The sequence below is a fragment of the Echinops telfairi genome, unplaced genomic scaffold (assembly GCF_000313985.2).
Source record: "Echinops telfairi isolate 266 unplaced genomic scaffold, ASM31398v2 ScPeMD7_9;HRSCAF=40, whole genome shotgun sequence".
NCBI lineage: Eukaryota > Metazoa > Chordata > Mammalia > Afrosoricida > Tenrecidae > Echinops > Echinops telfairi.
The window spans coordinates 56,008,468-56,026,440 of NW_022103906.1; the positions used below are offsets into that span (position 1 = coordinate 56,008,468).

Genomic DNA, 17,973 nt, shown 5'->3' on the forward strand with positions numbered 1-17,973 from the left:
GGGGAGGGAGGAGGAAAATGAGCTGATACCAAGGGCTCAAGTAGAAAGCAAATGTTTTGAGAATGATGATGGCAGCAAATGTACGAATGTGCTTGACACAATGGATGTATGTATGGATTGTGGTAAGAATTGTACGAGCCCCCAATAAAAATGATTAAAAAAATACCATCTATAACTATTAAAATTTATTTAGAAAAATGCAGTCACATCTGCCCCCATTATAAATACTATTTGGAAGCTAGCAATTGCTTATGGCTGAGTCCCAAACAGGTTTTCGCAGTAAATTTTTTAAGAGTACTGTTTAATGATTTAGAAAAGCATTTAAATGTTTCATTTAATCAAAATTTGACAAATAGGTATCAACTCTTTTTTTTTAAAAACAACTTGCTCGTATGTCTTTGGAAATGTAGTTACATCTTTCTTGCCATTTTAAGATCTGTAAAACAAAACAAAACAAAACAAAAACCCTTAAAACACGATATCACTAGTCATTAACTCAACCTTCCAATAACAACATAACTTAATGATGCTTTCAGTGATGGAACCCTGGTAACTTCATGGATTATACGTATTAAGTGCTAACCCATGGTCAGTGGTTCAAACCCACCAGACTGATGAGGAAGATGAGGCTGGCCTGCTCCTGTAAAGACTACAGTCTTAGAAACCCGAAGGAGCAGGTCTCCTCTGCCCTGTAGGATTGCTATGAGTCAAAATCACTTCAGTGGCTGTGGGTTTTTGATTGCTTGCTTGCTTTTGCGATCATTGATGCTGATACTAAATGAAAGAATTGGGGAGAAAGTATTGTGTGGGAGAAAAGCAGTATTACCTTTATATAACTTTTGCGTGTGTTTTTTTAATAACTATGTAGAAACAAAAAACCAAATACCTGCTCTGGGGTCAATTCTGACTTAGAGCAACACTACAGGAGAGAGTAGAACTGCCCTTGTGAGTCCCTAAGTCTAGTTCTTGTTTTTCTCCCAAGGCATGTCTGGTGGGCTCGAAATGCTGACCTTGTGTTAAGCAGTCTGGTGCATAACCACTGTGCCCCCAGGGCTCCAGTATGGGGACAGGAAGTAATGTTTCCCCTTTTACATAGAGGGACAGAATGACTAATGATGTGTGTAGGAATTGTGGCCCAGACTAATAAATACACAACACATAATAAAATATATACTGGATGATACTGTGTCATACCTGTCTTATCTCTGAAGCATATGAAACACTTTAAAAAATCTCAAGCTTTAGATTTAAATATTTGAATTAATGCATTTATGTTCCCAGTACAGGTCCTGCGTTCTGTTTTGTGAGGAATGTGTAGTCACAATAATTGAGTGGTGCATTTTATATGAAGGTTTCTCTAATGAAGAAATATGAGGATATTAATATCTGATTTCTGCAGAAAATATTTTTCTCCCTTTATTTATGGGTTTTCTGAAATCTATACTAAAGATATTTAAGCTTTGGACCTGAAGCGTTTTTCCCTAAAGGCTGAACTAAAGTAAACAGTTTTCCCCCACTTTTGGAAAATACGTAGAATTCTACACACATAGGAGTTCAAACAGTATGATCACTTTCTAAATATCAGAGTGTAGCCCTTGGCTAACTTTGGAGTTTAATTTTCATAAGCATGAACTCTAGGTATTAGCGCATTTTAGATGAAATTATGCTAGCATCTTTCTCTTCCCTTTTAGCGTTAGTTTGTTTTGCATTAAATACAGCCATAGTTTTATTCTAAGGGCCTCGGTGGTGCCGTCAGATAAACATTGGACTTCCAACTGCAAAGTCGGGGATTTAAGTCCACCAGCTGCTCTGTGGAAGAAAGATGAGGCTGGCTGCTCCTGTAAAGAATTACTACCTTGGGCACTCTGCTCCTCCTTGTGTGACAGGCAGCATCTTCCCGTTCCTGCGCAGTCCCAGTCCCATCCCTGAGACATGATGGTGAAGGTTGGAGTAAATGTATTTGGCCGCATTTGATACCTGGTCACCAGGGCTGCTTTTAACTCTGTCAAAGTAGTTATTGTTGCCACCAGTGCCCCGTTCATTGACCTGAACTACCTAGTCTACATGTTCCAGTATGATTTCACCCATGACAAGTTCAGTGGCACTGTCAAGGCTGAAAACAAGAAGCTAATCAATGGGAACCCCATCTCCATCTTCCAGGAGTGTCATTCCACCAACATCAGGTGGGGGGAGGCTGGTGTGGAGTATGTCATTCAGCCTACCGGCATCTTCAGTAGAGAAGGCTGGGGTTCACTTGAAGGGCAATGCCAAAAGGGTGATCATCTCACCCCTTCTGCCAATGCCCCCATGTTTGTGATGGGTATGAACCACAAGAAGTATGACAACTCCCTCAAGATAATCAACAATGCCTCCTCCACAACCAAATGCTTGGCCCCCCTGGCCAAGGTCATCCATGACAACTATGGCATCGTGGAAGGACTCGTGACCACAGTCCACCCCATAATGCCACCCAGAAGACCATGGACGGCCCCTCTGGGAAACTGGCGGGACAGCCGTGGGGCTGCCCACAACTCCATCCCCACATCTGCTGGCACTGCCAAGGCTGTGGGCAAGGTTATCCCGGAGCTGAATGGGAAACTCTGCTGAACTTCTGTGCCCCCACCCCCAATGAGTTGGTCGTGGATCTGACCTGCCTTCTGGAGAAAGCAGCCTAGTACGATGACATCAGGAAGGTGGTGAAGCAGGCGTCCAATGGTTCCCTAAAGGGCATCCTGGGCTACACTGAGGACCAGGTTGTCTCCTGTGACTTCAACAGTGACCCCCACTCTTCCACCTTTGATGCTGGCCTGGCATTGCCCTCAACGACCACTTTGTCAAGCTCATTTCCTGGTATGGCAATAAATTTGGCTACAGCAACAGAGTGGTGGACCTTATGGTCCACATGGTCTCCAAACAGTAAGAGCCCTGCTGGACCACCAGCCCTAGCAACAGCACTAGAGGAAGAGAGGCCCTCAGCTCCTGGGGAGTCTGCCCTCAACTGGATCCCCCATCACTGAGAATATCCCACCATCTTGAGTTTCACCATGCAGACCCTTGAAGAAGAGGAGGGGCTTATAGAGCCCAATCTTTTGATGTGTACCATCAATAAAGTACACTGGACCCAGAAAACAAAACAAATCAAAACAGAATCATGACCTTGGAAAGGCTATCTAGTGTTGTTGCTCTAAGTCGGAATCATCTTCACAGCTGTGGGTTTGGTTATAGTTTTAATTGTGGTATTTTGTATTGACAGCAGAGTTCACAATTCTTGGTTACAGTATTGTAAAGTTTGCAGTATCTCCTACAAAGTAGATTTTCTTTCTGATCAAATTAATTGCACGTAGCAATCTATTCCAGTCACCAAATTCAAACTCACCAGACTCGTGCCCTCCATGAATTCTGGCAATAGAGAGCCCAGAGGACAGAGGAGCACTGCCCGGGCTGCTCCTGAAGTACAGCAGTGATCTTCATGGTGCAGAACGCCTTCTTCCTCCTGCATCTGGTCACAGCGGTGCGGTCTGTTGCTGGTGTATGAGGGCACATAGGTATCAACCAAGTGTGCAGAGTAAATTCAGAGTTTTCAAAGGCTTCACTAATGGATGTGGTCTGTCAAGGAACCAGCCCGATGTATTTCCAGGAGAAGAACTCGGGTGGGGAGGTAGGTGGTGAAAGGTGGGTGGGGTCTTGGGGAGTCCAGTTGTAGGCGACTAGAAGCTGTGCTTACTGACAGAAGCTTAGGGAGAGAGTAGCGACAATGTTGGCTGGTCCTCGTGACTCTGGAGTGTGTGGGGCAAGTGCCCAGGCCCTTCATTGGTGGTGGTGAGGACAGCGTGGTACCAGCCAGGGCCACTGATACTTCTAATGTCAGGCTTAAAATGTTTTCTTAAAAAAAAGATTTCTTATTACCACACTACTGTTTGCTAATTTCCTACCTCGGGCCCTTTCCTCTTTGGCCTTTCCTCCTCCTCTACTGCCCTTTGGACAGACAACTGGGCTCTGTCTTTGTCTTTCGCTTGTCTGTGCTTTTTCTGTTGCTGATTTCATTCCTAGGACTTTTTTGGCTTTAAGTCTAATCTTCCATAGTCTGACATCTCAGCTTCACACCTGCAGGCTGGACCTCCAGCACACCTCCTCTGCCCACTCAGCACTCCAACCGTGGTATTCAAAACGGAACTCCTAAACTTGTGCCTTAAAGTCTGTTAGGCCCTTCAGCCTCCACTCCATGCATGGTAATTTCATCATAGCAGCTCAGACCACACTTCTTGGCGTCTTCTTGGTATTTCTCTTTCTCTTCTTCCCCTTCAGTTCATCAGCAAATCCTGAGCTATCGGTCCAGAATCTGACCACTTCTCGCCATCAGTACCAGGGTGGCTGAAGCCATCCTGACCTGCTATCTACATCCGTGCCACAGTCTCCTAACAGGTCTCGCGCTTTGTTTTCACCCTTTGACCTATATTCAGCTCTCCACACAAATGCCAGGCTAAGTCTGAACACGTAATACCAATGCTCAAAATACTCTGGTTCAGGGGTTCTCAACCTTCCTGAGGCCATGACCCTTTGATACAGTTCCTCATGTTGTGGTGATCCCCCCCAACCATAAAATTATTTTTGTTGTTACTTCATAATTTAATTTTGCTGCTTTATGAATTGGCCGAACCCTGGGAAAGGGTCATTCGACACCCCCCCTCCCCCCCAGAGGTCGCGACCCACAGGTTGAGAACCGTAGCTTTAGTTTCTCAGTGGTGGTAAAATCCTTAAATCCAAGAAAACCCCTCGCTCCATGAGACCATGCTGGTATCAGTACATGAGTGGATAGGTAGAATGACAGGACACATCTAGTTCTGATTCATAGCGACCCTATACGGCAGAGTAGAACTGCCACCTGTGGGTGTCTGAGGCTATAACGTTACAGCAGTAGAAAATTCTTATTCTCCCAAGGTTTCCAACTAGCCCAATTTGTAATTCTCACTCATGTCTGTAGGTACTGCTTTTTCAAAGAGTAGGTGCTTATTTCCTGATTTCTTAAACATGCTTTCCTTCCAAACAGTGTAGTATAGAAAAGGGGTTGGAGGTGACATGACAATGCGGAAACCTCACAGATACCATGCTACCCAGGCCACCATCAACAATGATAAGTCAGGTGGATTGTAGGTAAATGCCGTCCCAAGTGGTGAAAATGCCACTTCGTCTTGTGCTTTTCCTCCCGAAAAACATGTAATCCCGATGTAATGATGGGAAAACATCCAACCAACTCAAATTGAGGACCAGTGGGCTGAACACTGAGAAGTCATTGAAAACAGGAAGTTTAAGAAACTACCGCAGTCTAGAGGAGCCTTACGAAGCACGAGAAACAAATGAGATGGATCTTGGATGAGATTCTAGGACAGATACCGGACTTCAAAGTTAAAAAAAAAAAATCCATGGGCTTTAATTAATGATGCATTACTTATGACAAATATGCCATACTGCTGTGAAATTTTAACAATAAGGGAAATTATCCTCGCAACATTTGGGTACATCTGACACAGAGTTTATTTAAAAGATGGCCCTTTGTTGTCTCTCCTATAATTGCTCTTTCTTAACCCATTGTGCCCAGACCACAATGGCCTCTTGCCACTTCTCTCAACCAGTGTTGTACTACTCCAGGAAATCCCGAACCCCAAGAACGTTTGGCACTATTGGGAGGCACTGGCTGTCGGAACTGAGGTCTGGGAACATGATGCGTTGACGGCAGGAGTAATGCGAAACACCCTGCGAGATGAGGGGGCTTCAAACAGCTCTTGGAAAAATGAAATAAAAATATAATGGAATTCGTCTCTGAACTCTTAAAGCCCCCTCACACTTCCCCTTTGTTTCCCCCCCAGATTTGTGACCATTCCTTCCCAGTTTTGCCTGCCAGGCTTTATTTTTGACCTTCGCATTCAGGCAGCAGCATCTTCTACATTCTTTGTGTGCTTGTCTTGTCTCCCACTAAGAAGTGTGTCCCGGATGAGGACTTGTTTGTTCACTTCTGGACCCCTACCACCTGCGCATTAAATATTTGTTAGTTAATGGTATCATTGAATAAATGATAGTGACAATACCTGGTACTGAGGGCAAATCAGCCTTGTAGGAAAGCACTGATTTCACCTACTTACTGCTTTTCGCCTGTTCTCCAAAAGTTCTGTTGTCAAGTGTTTTTAAAAATCTGTCTAGTTTTTCTGTTCATATTTAACCATATCCATGTATTATGCCCAGGCACACACAATTTATCACCCCCCCCCTTTTTTAACAAATTAGATCACTCCATTTTTCCAGGTGAACCATGCCTGCACATGGTCACATATCCACATATAAAGTGCTACCTTTATTTTTCTTAGTGGCTATATTATATTGTGTATACAGAATTAAGCAGCTATTGAAGGCACTTGCAATAGCATGTCAGTATAACATTGGTTGCAATGTGGAAAATAGTTACTGTCTTGGATAATTAAAATGGAATTAGATGATAGAGACAATGTTTCTTTAACATGTTTTCTTTAGCATTTTCTATAATTTCATTTCTGTTTGAAGAAATCTTTTATTATATTTTCTGTATATATATTTTTATACCTAGTTTGTTAATACCTCAGCATTAGGATCTTTTAAAAAATATTTTTTAATCTTTTAACTGTGCTCCTATTGGTTCTGTCCCACACCAGGTTCTCAGTGCCCAAACCAGATTACCCAAGGCCTCTTCAGTCAGTTCTGACTCACAGCAACCCTCCAAAGCGTTTCCAAGGCTATAGTTCTTTATAGGAGAGGAAAGCCTCATTGTTCTGTGGTCTGGCTGGTGGCTTTGAACTGCTGACTTTTCAATTAGCAGCCAGTGCAGTACTTACTTGACACCTCCACCAAGAGTTTCTTGGTTCTTCCCCCTACCCCACCTCACCCACCCCAAAAAGTCTGAATTGAATTGAACTTTTCATTTGTTTTGGTAAAATGACAGGCGTGTCTCATAATGTTAACATCCCTTGAGTATTAGAAGAGTTGATTAATTTGAAAAAAAAAATTAACAGACATATATCTAGGAGAAAAAGATTGTCATGTTTTGTTTGCCCGACTTGTTTTCTTGAGGCACCTTGGTGGCTTGGGGGTTCTATGGTAGGCTGCTATTAGCAAGGTTAAGGTTAGCAGTTAGAAACCACCAGCTGCACCTGGGGAAGAAAGATGAGCTTTTTGGAAAGAGTTAGTCTCTCGGGCACGCAGAGGAGCAAGCCTGCCCGTCCTATCGGGTAGCTAGGGTTCAGAATCAACTTGGTGACAATGCGAGTGAGAAGAACCCAAACCCTGTTTAATGCCCTATCTGCTGCAGGAAGGCATCACAGCCAAGGAACACGTTCCAGGGCCCAAATTGAATGTGATTCAGTATCAATTAAGCTTCTAATTACTTTATGCATATCAGGTCTTTTCTTTTTTCCCCCTTAATGTAATGACTAATGAGGCAGAGTTGGCAGTAGCTGAGTTAAGGCACTGTAAATTAAGGCTGCCATGCTAATTTCCACCTGGCTGTTAGACCAGCCCTAGGTGTGCTCTCTCTCTCACCTCCGGTAACATTTCATATTGCTTAGGATGTTAATCTTCAAGGGGACCTGGCTGTCCTCTACGGCAGTGCTGCGTAGTTTTGTGAAGGAGCTGTTAATTCACAAAGACAAATTTCTCAGAAGTTTGTTTCGGTTGCTTTGCAACGGGTTGTTCTGTTCCCTTGTCCATTCCGAAGGCCAGTGGCTTTGCTGGCTTTTCTACTTACTGCCTTTTCCTTTCCATTCTGGCTTCCCTGTGGTGCCTACCACCTCCTGGCTTTGTGTGTAACTTACACGAGTGAGGGCATGTGAGCTTGTCTTGTTTTCTCGGAGGAATGCTCCCGGTCGACAACTTGTTCAGTGCCTTGGGAATAACATTCACTCCATGTACATTGGTTGTTGACAGCCGTGGGGATAAAACACTGATTCAGTTAGGTGAGAGCTACTGTGCTTCACCTGACATCAGGCTGCTGAACTCTGGTTTTCATTTTATAAAATGACTTTTTTGGCTCATGTTGTTGGTTTAGAAATTACCCCTGTATCAAACTTGATATAATTATTTTAGTTCCGATAAATAGTTGTGTCTGCCTGCTAGATGAGACAATAAACTCTTACACTGTATATAGAGTAAACATAATCATCCCTATAAAGAAATAATATAATTTCAGCATAACTTTTGAAAGGAGATCGCAAGCTATCCTTATGGAAGATCATATAAAGCCACTGGTGAAGTTTTCTTTGCCCTTACATTCGTTGTTGGAAACGTCATTTGCTCAGGATACTGTAAATCAGATTACTTGTGAGCTTTTGAGTACTTAATTCTTTTTTTCTAAGGAAATGTACACAATGCTTACTGTCTACCTTTTTAAAAATTGTTTGTGTTTGCCTAGAACAGCGGTTCTCAACCTGTGGGTCTCAAACCCTCTGGAGGTTGAATGACCCTTTCACATCCTGCATATTAGATATTTACAGTACGATTCATAACAGTAGCAAAATTACAGTTATGAAGTAGCAACGAAAATCATTTTATGGTTGGGGGATCGCCACAACCTGAGGAACTGTGTTAAAGGGTTGCGGCATTAGGAAGGTTGAGAACCACTGTCCTAGAAGATCTAAGTATAAGATTATAATGCTACATTGAAGTCTTTCATTATGATCTCTTACCTTTGAGTAATTCACATGAGAAAAACAATTGATAAATGTATAATTGTAGATGTAGCCCAACGATGTCAATATGTATATTGGAAAACACTAAAGAAAAAGAAAACTCAAAACCATTGTGTTTATTCATAACCCTTATGATTGGACATCCTTTTTGAAATTGTGTGGTTTATAAAGAGAAACTTTTAGAAAAGAGGTACTTTTTTGTTTGTTTGTTTTGGGCTGGATTTATTTCCCTGAGATAATTATTCGTATTTCTGCCCCTTGTTGCAGGTCCCGAGAGTGAAGCCATGGGGAGACATTTGGCCTTGCTTCTGCTTCTGCTGCTCCTCCTCCTGCGTTTTGGAGACAGCGATGGAAGCCAAAGACTTGAACAGACTTCGATTCAGTTTACACATTTCCAGTACAATGTCAGTGTGCACGAGAACTCTGCAGCCAAGACCTACGTTGGGCACCCCGTCAAGATGGGTATTTACATTACAAATCCATTGTGGGAATTAAGGTACAAAATCATCTCAGGAGACAGTGAAAACTTGTTCAAAGCAGAAGAGTACATCCTTGGAGACTTTTGCTTTCTAAGAATAAGGACCAAAGGAGGAAATACAGCTATTCTTAATAGAGAAGTGAAAGACCACTACACACTGATAGTCAAAGCAGTTGAAAAAAATACTAATGCTGAAGCACGCACCAAGGTCAGAGTGCAAGTGCTGGATACAAATGACTTGAGACCATTGTTCTCACCCACCTCCTACAGTGTGTCTTTACCTGAAAACACAGCCGTACGGACCAGTATCGCAAGAGTCAGTGCCACAGACGCAGACATAGGAACCAATGGGGAATTTTACTACAGCTTTAAAGACCGAACAGACATGTTTGCTATTCACCCGACCAGTGGTGTTGTCGTTTTAACCGGGAGACTAGATTTTGCAGAGACCAAGCTCCATGAGATGGAAATTCTTGCTGTGGACCGTGGAATGAAATTGTATGGCAGCAGCGGTATCAGCAGCATGGCCAAGCTAACAGTTCATGTAGAACAGGCCAATGAGTGTGCTCCTGTGATAGCAGCAGTGACCTTGTCACCGTCCGAACTGGAGCGAGACCCAACATATGCGATTGTAACAGTCGACGACTGTGATCAAGGTGCCAATGGGGAGGTTGGGTCATTGAGCATCGTGGCTGGTGACCCCTTTCAGCAGTTTCGGACTGTGAGGTCGTCTCCAGGCAGTAAAGAATACAAAATCAAAGCAGTTGGTGTCATTGACTGGCACAGCTATTCCTTTGGCTACAACCTGACGCTTCAGGCTAAAGATAAGGGCACACCTCCCCGGTTTTCTTCTGTGAAAGTGATTCAGGTGACTTCACCACATTTCAAAGCCGGGCCGGTCAAGTTTGAAAAAGCTGTCTACCGAGTAGAAATCAGTGAATTTGCACCTCCCAACACACCGGTGGTCATGGTCAAAGCCATACCTAATTATCCTCACCTGAGGTATGTTTTTAAAAGTACACCTGGAAAGGTTAAGTTCAGTTTAAACCACAGTACTGGACTCATTTCCATTTTAGAACCAGTTAAAAGAGAGCAGGCTTCCCATTTCGAACTGGAAGTCACCACAAGTGACAGGAGCGCCGCCACCAGAGTCCTGGTGAAAGTGGTCAGTGCAAACAGCAACCCGCCTGAGTTTTCTCAGGCAGCGTACACGGCGTCCTTTGATGAGAATGTGCCAGTCGGTACCAGTGTCATGAGTGTGCGAGCCGTGGACCCTGACGAGGGTGAGAACGGGTACGTGACTTACAGCATCACAAACGTCAACCACGTGCCATTTGTGATGGACCATTTCACTGGCGCCGTGAGTACTTCAGAACACCTGGACTATGAATTGATGCCACGAGTCTACACGCTCCGGATCCGGGCCTCCGACTGGGGCGTGCCGTACCGCCGGGAAGTGGAAGCCCCAGCGACCATCACCCTGAATAACTTGAATGACAACACGCCGTTGTTTGAGAAAGTAAATTGCGGGGGAACAATTCCCAGGGATCTCGGTGTGGGAGAGCAAATAACTACTGTTTCTGCTATCGATGCCGACGAACTTCAGTTGGTGCGATACCAGATTGAAGCCGGAAATGAACTGGGTCTGTTCACCTTGAACCCCAGCTCTGGGGTGCTGTCGTTAAAGCAGTCGCTAATGGATGGCTTGGGGGCCATGATGTCTTTTCACAGCCTGAGAATTGCAGCGACGGACGGAGAAAACTTCGCCACACCACTGTTTATCAACCTGACGGTGGCAGCCAGTCGCAAACCAGTAAACTTGCAATGTGAGGAGACTGGTGTTGCCAAAATGCTGGCCGAGAAGCTCCTGCAGGCAAATAAATTACACCATCAAGAGGAGGGGGAGGATATTCTCTTTGATTCTCACTCTGTCAATGCTCACGCACCACAGTTTAGAAGTGCCCTTCCAACCCGTATTGAAGTAAAGGAAAACCTTCCCGTGGGGGCCAGCATCATTTTCCTGAATGCTACTGACCTCGACACTGGCTTCAATGGAAAACTGGTCTATGCTCTTTCTGGAGGAAACGAGGACAGCTGCTTCATAATTGATATGGAAACAGGAATGCTGAAAGTTTTCTCTCCACTTGACCGTGAAACAACGGATAAATACACCTTGAACGTGACCGTGTATGATCTTGGTATACCACAGAAGGCTGCTTGGCGTCTTCTGGATATCACAGTTCTGGATGCCAATGATAACGCTCCGGAGTTTTTACAAGAGAACTATTTTGTCGAAGTGAGTGAAGACAAGGAGCCTAACAGTGAAATCATCCAGGTGGAAGCCACAGACAAAGATCTAGGGCCCAACGGGCAAGTGGCATACGCTCTTCTTTCAGACACAGACCAGTTTTCGATCGATCGTGTGACGGGGGTTGTGAGGACGGTGCGTCCTCTGGACCGTGAAGTGCAGCACACTCACTATTTAAAGATTGAAGCCAGAGATGATGCTAAAGAAGAGCCCCAGTTGCTGTCCACCGTTCTTTTGAAAGTGTCCTTGGAAGACGTTAATGACAACCCACCGAAGTTCATCCCATCAAATTACCAGGTGAAAGTTCGAGAAGACCTTCCAGAAGGAAGCGTAATTATGTGGCTGGAAGCCCATGATCCTGATGTGGGTCAGTCTAGTCAAGTGAGATACAGCCTCATGGACCACGGAGAAGGGCATTTTGATGTTGATAAACTCAGCGGGGCCCTTCGCATCACACAGCAGCTAGACTTTGAGAAGAAGCAGGTGTATAATCTCACTGTGAGGGCCAAAGACAAAGGGAAACCAGTGTCTCTGTCTTCCACTTGCTACGTGGAAGTGGAAGTCATTGATGTGAATGAGAACTTGCACCCACCAGTGTTTTCCAGCTTTGTGGAAAAGGGTGCAGTGCAAGAGGACGTGCCTGTTGGGGCCTCAGTACTGACGGTATCGGCCCATGATGAGGACAGAGGAAGAGACGGAGAGATCCGATACTCCATTACAGATGGCTCTGGTGTTGGTGTTTTCAAAATAGACGAAGAGACAGGTAAATATGTTTTTGTTGCTTTGGTTTGATCCCTCCTATTGTTTTCTTAATAAGCCTCTGCCCCCTTCACAGTTCCTGACTACTGGAGTTCTGTATAAAGGTGCGTGTGCACATTACATGGTGTGGACAGGCATGCAGATGGAGCCAAGTGAGCCTGAGTGGTTAAAAGAACAGGCAGAGATGGCTGTTGTTACCATTGATAACTGATACTGATATCTACGTTTGCACTCTGAATGCTTGTATAGTAGAAGCTTCATTGTGGTTTGCTATGACTTCGAGAAGCTTTGTTTCAGAATTTTTCAAGCTGATATGTTTGCAGATTTTATGTAGAAACACCACCTTCACCACCTTGGGTACCCTTCCTAGTTAAATGCATACCTGGAAAGTTAGGCAGTGCCTATAGGGAAGCTTTCTAGTGTGGTCTACCTGATTTAAAATCCCATCCAGATTTTGTTTGAGAAGCAGGTGCGGAGGAGTGGAATGTGAAATTGAGAAGACCTGGCTTGAAATCCTGGCGTTCTCAGGTGTTAACTTGGTGGTCTTAGACAAATTTAGAGTCGTCTTAAACCTCATGTTCTCCATCTGTACAAGAAGGGCGTTCAGCATTACTTCCTTTTTTATGTCAGGATAGCTTGCAGTTGCATGACAAAGGTCTTAGCCTTTGTTAGATCTAGTAATCTTTCTTTCGTTTGGGCGACGATAAGAATGCTTTGTTAGGATACCCTTTCAACGGGCTAGATCTGGTAATGTTGTAAATGATAACAGTGCTTTGTTATGATGCCTTTTCACCTAGAATAAGGTCCTACATCCCGAACCTGTAAGACAGCCAGTTTGTAATAGGGTGTTTCATGTACCACTCTCTACATAACCTGTGTGAAGCGGCTTTGCATGGGCATTGCAGCTCTCTGAAAAGGAGTGTGGTGCTGCAGGAGTGAAGCTGGGCCGTTCACTGCAGGCAGGGCAGCTGCTCCTTGGGAGAAAGAAGTGGCAGGCTGTTTTCCCCGAAGACTGCAGCCTTGGGAACTCTGGAGCCGTTCTCTTGCTTTATATGGCTACTGTGAGTTGGAATTGACTTGATGGCAATGGATTTGGTAGCTATTATTTTAAGCTCCGATGTAGAATGAGGTCCTCAAGGACAGGCTTTTAATTTTTGGCTCATGCCCTCCTCCTCTAGCCACAAGTGCCTGGCATATAGAACCAGCTCAGTAAATGGTAATAGAAGGAAATGAGTAAATTAATGAGTATTTGGCTTTGGAAGATCCTGCCTTCTCAGTATGGTAGTAGAAATGGAAAGAAATTGGGTAATGCTAGCACGAATCAGCCACAAAACCACAATCAACACGTGCTGTTGTGGAGCGGTTCTGACTCACAGCAACCCTATAGGACAGAGTTGAACTGCCTCTTTTTTTTTTTCCCCCTGTGGAGTGGCTGGTAGGGTCCAGTCTCAGGCCTGCCACTAGCAGCCCAAGGCTTAACCCATTGTGCCACCAGTGCCACTAATCAGCCATCTGCAGGACTCAGTTTATTAATCTTGTTTCTGTTATAAGTATGTTCATTCTAAAATAGGTTTTAAATCAAAAGTACCTAAAAACTTTTAAGTACATTCCATCCAGCATAATAAAAATAAAATGCATCTTTCAGTCAACACTCAGTCAAGAACCTATTCCCACACGTAATAGTTGACTCCAACACCTCTAGTTACTGTCTTTTTGATTCACAGTGAATGCCCTGATCGAATAGGTGCATAGCACATGAAAAGTATAGTATAGTTGTCCTAAGTTAAGGACTTAAGTCTCCATAAATTACTTTGGAGACCAACATATTTTCAGTGTGCATTTATTTATTCTGTTTTCCCCCAGTAATATATAAGAATTAAAGATTATGAACCACTCATGTAAAATAACCATAGTTATTTTAAAAAATACTTTATTTTACCAAAAAAAAAAGTAGCTTAATCAGTGTCTGGTAATCATTGATCTGAAAAACAAGATTCTTATTACTGTGTAATAAGAATTAGAATTTTACCTGTTAATAGACAAAAAGACTTAAAAGCTTGAGACTTAATCTCTGTATATGTTGTGTGTTCTGAGTTTTCTAAGGACTATTTTGTCCCCGGTTTTCTTTTCTCCCTGCCTTTTTCATGGAAGGTTTTGAAAGCCTGTAATGAACTGTTACAAGTTAAATTTAAGGCTGAAAATAGAACCAAAAATCTAAATTTACTTTCCCTTGAGGACTTAAATTATATGAGCACTGTCTTTTCGGATGCTTCTTTCAAATAAAAGAGTATTTTTATTGTTGCTTTTTAAAGAATAATTTTGAAACTGGTGTTTTTTTCCCTTATATAAATTTAAAGGACTGGGGTACTCTTACTACCAAGAAAGGATTGGGGTGGGCATGGGGGTGGGGTTGGCTAAAAAAGGAAAAAACACACAAGCAACAATAGGAAACAATCAACCAAGCAAGGCTATATTTTGAAATAGGCCAGTAGTTTTCATAGTTAAATGGCAGTGCCAGCCTTTTTCAGTGGTAATTTTGGGAGAGAGGGAAGCTGAGTAGGGTAGGGGGAAGGCATGGGAAAACATTTTTTCTTAATTTGGTAAGTCAGTGAGAGATTGCTATGCATTGTGATAAATACTGAGGCAAAAGGTGAGAAAGACGTTGGAGATTTCTAGGTCATTTATTCTGTAGTTCTTGCTTTACAGAAGGAAAAAAACCCAACGCCTTAGTGTAAGTAAGGTAGATTAAACTTTCTATTGACATGCTTTTGAAAACTGAATAAAAGTGGCATAATGTTTGCCTGGTGTGAATTGCAGGCTCTTTGAGGGGGCTTCAAAAGTTTGTGGAAAATGGGATTAAAAATAATGTAGTGAGTGTTTCAATCAATGAGTCTTTTGTGTTTTTGGTGGTAGAATAATTATTACGTTTTTAGGGCTTCCTGGCAAGATAGTTGGTATCCCAGTGTAATGCTCCTTTAGGAATAATTGTTAAACTTTGCAGCAGAAATGCTAAATTTTTCTTAATCTAACTTAATTTCTAGGCTTCGAACCAGTTTGAGGCGATTCAGTCAGTGGAATTGGAACAAATGGAGTGTTTCAAATTTGGGTGAAGTAGAATGGCAATCAGCATGGGGGATTGTGGGTGGGAGCCTGGGAATGAATGAGAGAGAAAGCCCCTTCAGGTGCTTGATGCAGGAGATTGGGTTCTTGACAGGACCAGAATGCAGCTCACATTCAAAGAGGCAAGGTCCACTGGTAGACTGGCATCTTAGAGCAGGGCATCGTTTCAGACTCTGCTGTTCAAGAGATTTGGTTGCTATGCAGTATGTATACTACCTTTATATTTTGATAGGGAGATTACATTTCTTGCAGCTTATTGATCTTTACAAACTTGGGTCAGTTCAGGGTTAGCTTCCTTGGCCGTACTGGATCGCCTTATTTGTAGGCAAGAGTCAAGGTAGGGAGAGGGCTTTTTTAGGTCAGGAAAATCGGAGAGACAGCACACAGCTCAGGCCTCCAGCTCGCTCAATTCCAGTTGTAGTTGAGTTGGCTCAGGTTAGGCTTAGCACCTTTCCCAGTCTCTGCTTCTTTCCCTTATCTTGTGGACTTCCTCTTCAAGTAATACATTCAGTATTGGAGTAATTGATACTTGTCTGCTCAGGACGGCTGGGTAATCATAGCAGGAATCGGTCATAAAATCACAATGAAATCTGCTGCTGTCGTTTGATCTGACTCAGCAACCCTAAAGGATAGAGTAGAACTGACTCATCTTTTTTCTTGGCGTGGCTGGTGGGTTCCAGTCGTGGGCCGTTCCATTAGTCCAGTGCTTAACCCAGTGTGCCACCAGCACCCAAGAACGAGCCCGTTTGCCCTGTGTTATTCCCTTCATGCTTTGACGTCACTTTAAACACCTGCTGTTAGTTAAGTTATATAACCAGTTTTTGGTAGTGTTCTACCTGTTTCACCAGTGTCGTAATTATGTCACTTAATTTCTGTAAAACAACATATTCAGGAATCTGAGTTAGTTCTCACTAACACTTTTAAATCTTTCCCTTTCTATTCCAAATCTGCTTAAATTTGAAAAGTCCTTGAAAAGAAGTTTTTTGAAATAAAGAAGTAGCATTTCTATAAACCAAGCCCAAACTCACTGTCATCAGGCCAATTCTGATTCATAACGACTCTGTATGGAATTTCTGAGACTGTGTCTTTATAGGAGCAGTTACCCTTGTGTTTCTACCACACACCGGCTGGTGGGTTTGAACCACCGACCTTGTGGTTAGCAGTCTAATGTTTAACTGAGAGTGCATCCAGCCAGGGCTCTGTAGAAATTCTGTCAAATGTACTGTATCTAGTTGATTCAGACACCCTGTAGGACAGAGCAGGCTGCCCTTCTGGGTTTTTGAGGTTGTGAGTCTTTATGAGAGCAGGCAGCCTCATCTTTCTCCCTTGGAGAGACTGGTGCATTTGAATTGCTGTCCATGTGGTAAGCAGCCCAGTATGTAACCCAGTGTGCCATAATGGCATCCTAGAACTTTTATTTCAGGCTTTTTCAAATTCACTGTCATCGATATGAACTCACAAGACAGGGTAGAATGACCCTGTGGATTTCCAAGATGCTGACTCTTTAAGGGAGTGGAAAGCCTCGTCTTTTCCCCACAGAGCGGCTAGTGGATTCAATCTGCTGACCTTGGGGTTTTCAGTCCAGTGTATAACTATGCTACCAGGACTCCTCTTAAAATATGTAAAGTCCTTCTTGCTTTGGGTCTCATAAGTTCCTTACTAATTGGCCTCTGAGGGGAGTAACGAGTAATTGCAGTGTGGGAGTGATAGTCCTTTGACTCATGATATTTTCTTATTGGTCATATGCAGAAGCCCCCGTGGCACAGTGGTTCAAGTGGTTGGCTGCTAAGTGAAAGGGAGGCTGTTTGAACCCACTGGGTGCTCTGTGGGAAGAAGGTGTGGCAGCCTTTCAAAATGCTATGTGGCGCAATTCTGCCCTTAATAGGGTTGCCATGCATCAGAATTAACTGGATGGCAGTGGGTTTGGTTTGGGGGAGGCCTCTTGGTGTTAGCGAACTGCTCTGACAGAGGTTTGGACCGGTGAAGTGTTAATGTGAAAAATTATTTGGAAATCCAGCCTTGATGGAGAGCCAATTTCCAGAGCTCTAATTAAGATCCTCCTCCCTTTGTCTCCTTAAAATATACAATGAGGATTATAAAGCAGATTTGGCAAAATGTGTAGTGGAATAACTCATCTTTGAAGCAGGAGTAATTTCATGTTATGGTTTTGGTTTGCCTAACATTATACCTCTCTGCTTTCACCCCATCCCTCCCTCAAACCTTGTCTTGGCTGCGTTGTGTAAGCTTCGAAGTTAATGTGGAAGAGATTCATGAGCATTGCTCTGGTAGTAGACCGGAGGAATAAATTCAGCCTTGTGCTCTAGGCTGCTGGGTGTCCGTCATGTTAATTATGAGCCCAATAAAAAGATGAGTTGCAGTGGCTTCTTTGTTTGTAAAAGTAAAGTCATGTTTGACCCAGAGAATCTTTAAAATTGCTAATATCATCTTGTGCTCCAACAGTGATTAGATGAAGTGCCCTCCCCTGGGGTGTGCATTTTATTTTATTTTTTTATTTTTTGGTTTAAATCTTTTTTTTAACATTTTATTAGGGGCTCATACAACTGTTATCACAATCTATACACACATCAATTGGGTAAAGC

General features: G+C 43.3%; 1 protein-coding gene across 1 annotated transcript in view; it reads left to right on the forward strand.

Moving 5' to 3' along the window:
• FAT1 (FAT atypical cadherin 1) overlaps positions 1-17,973 on the forward strand; it is a 157,957-nt gene that overhangs the window by 10,192 nt on the left and 129,792 nt on the right. The window contains exon 2 of the mRNA XM_004696477.2: positions 8,976-12,257. Coding sequence (XP_004696534.1) covers positions 8,993-12,257 — 3,265 coding nt within the window. The 5' untranslated portion in view covers positions 8,976-8,992. The remainder of the gene's footprint in view (positions 1-8,975; positions 12,258-17,973) is intronic.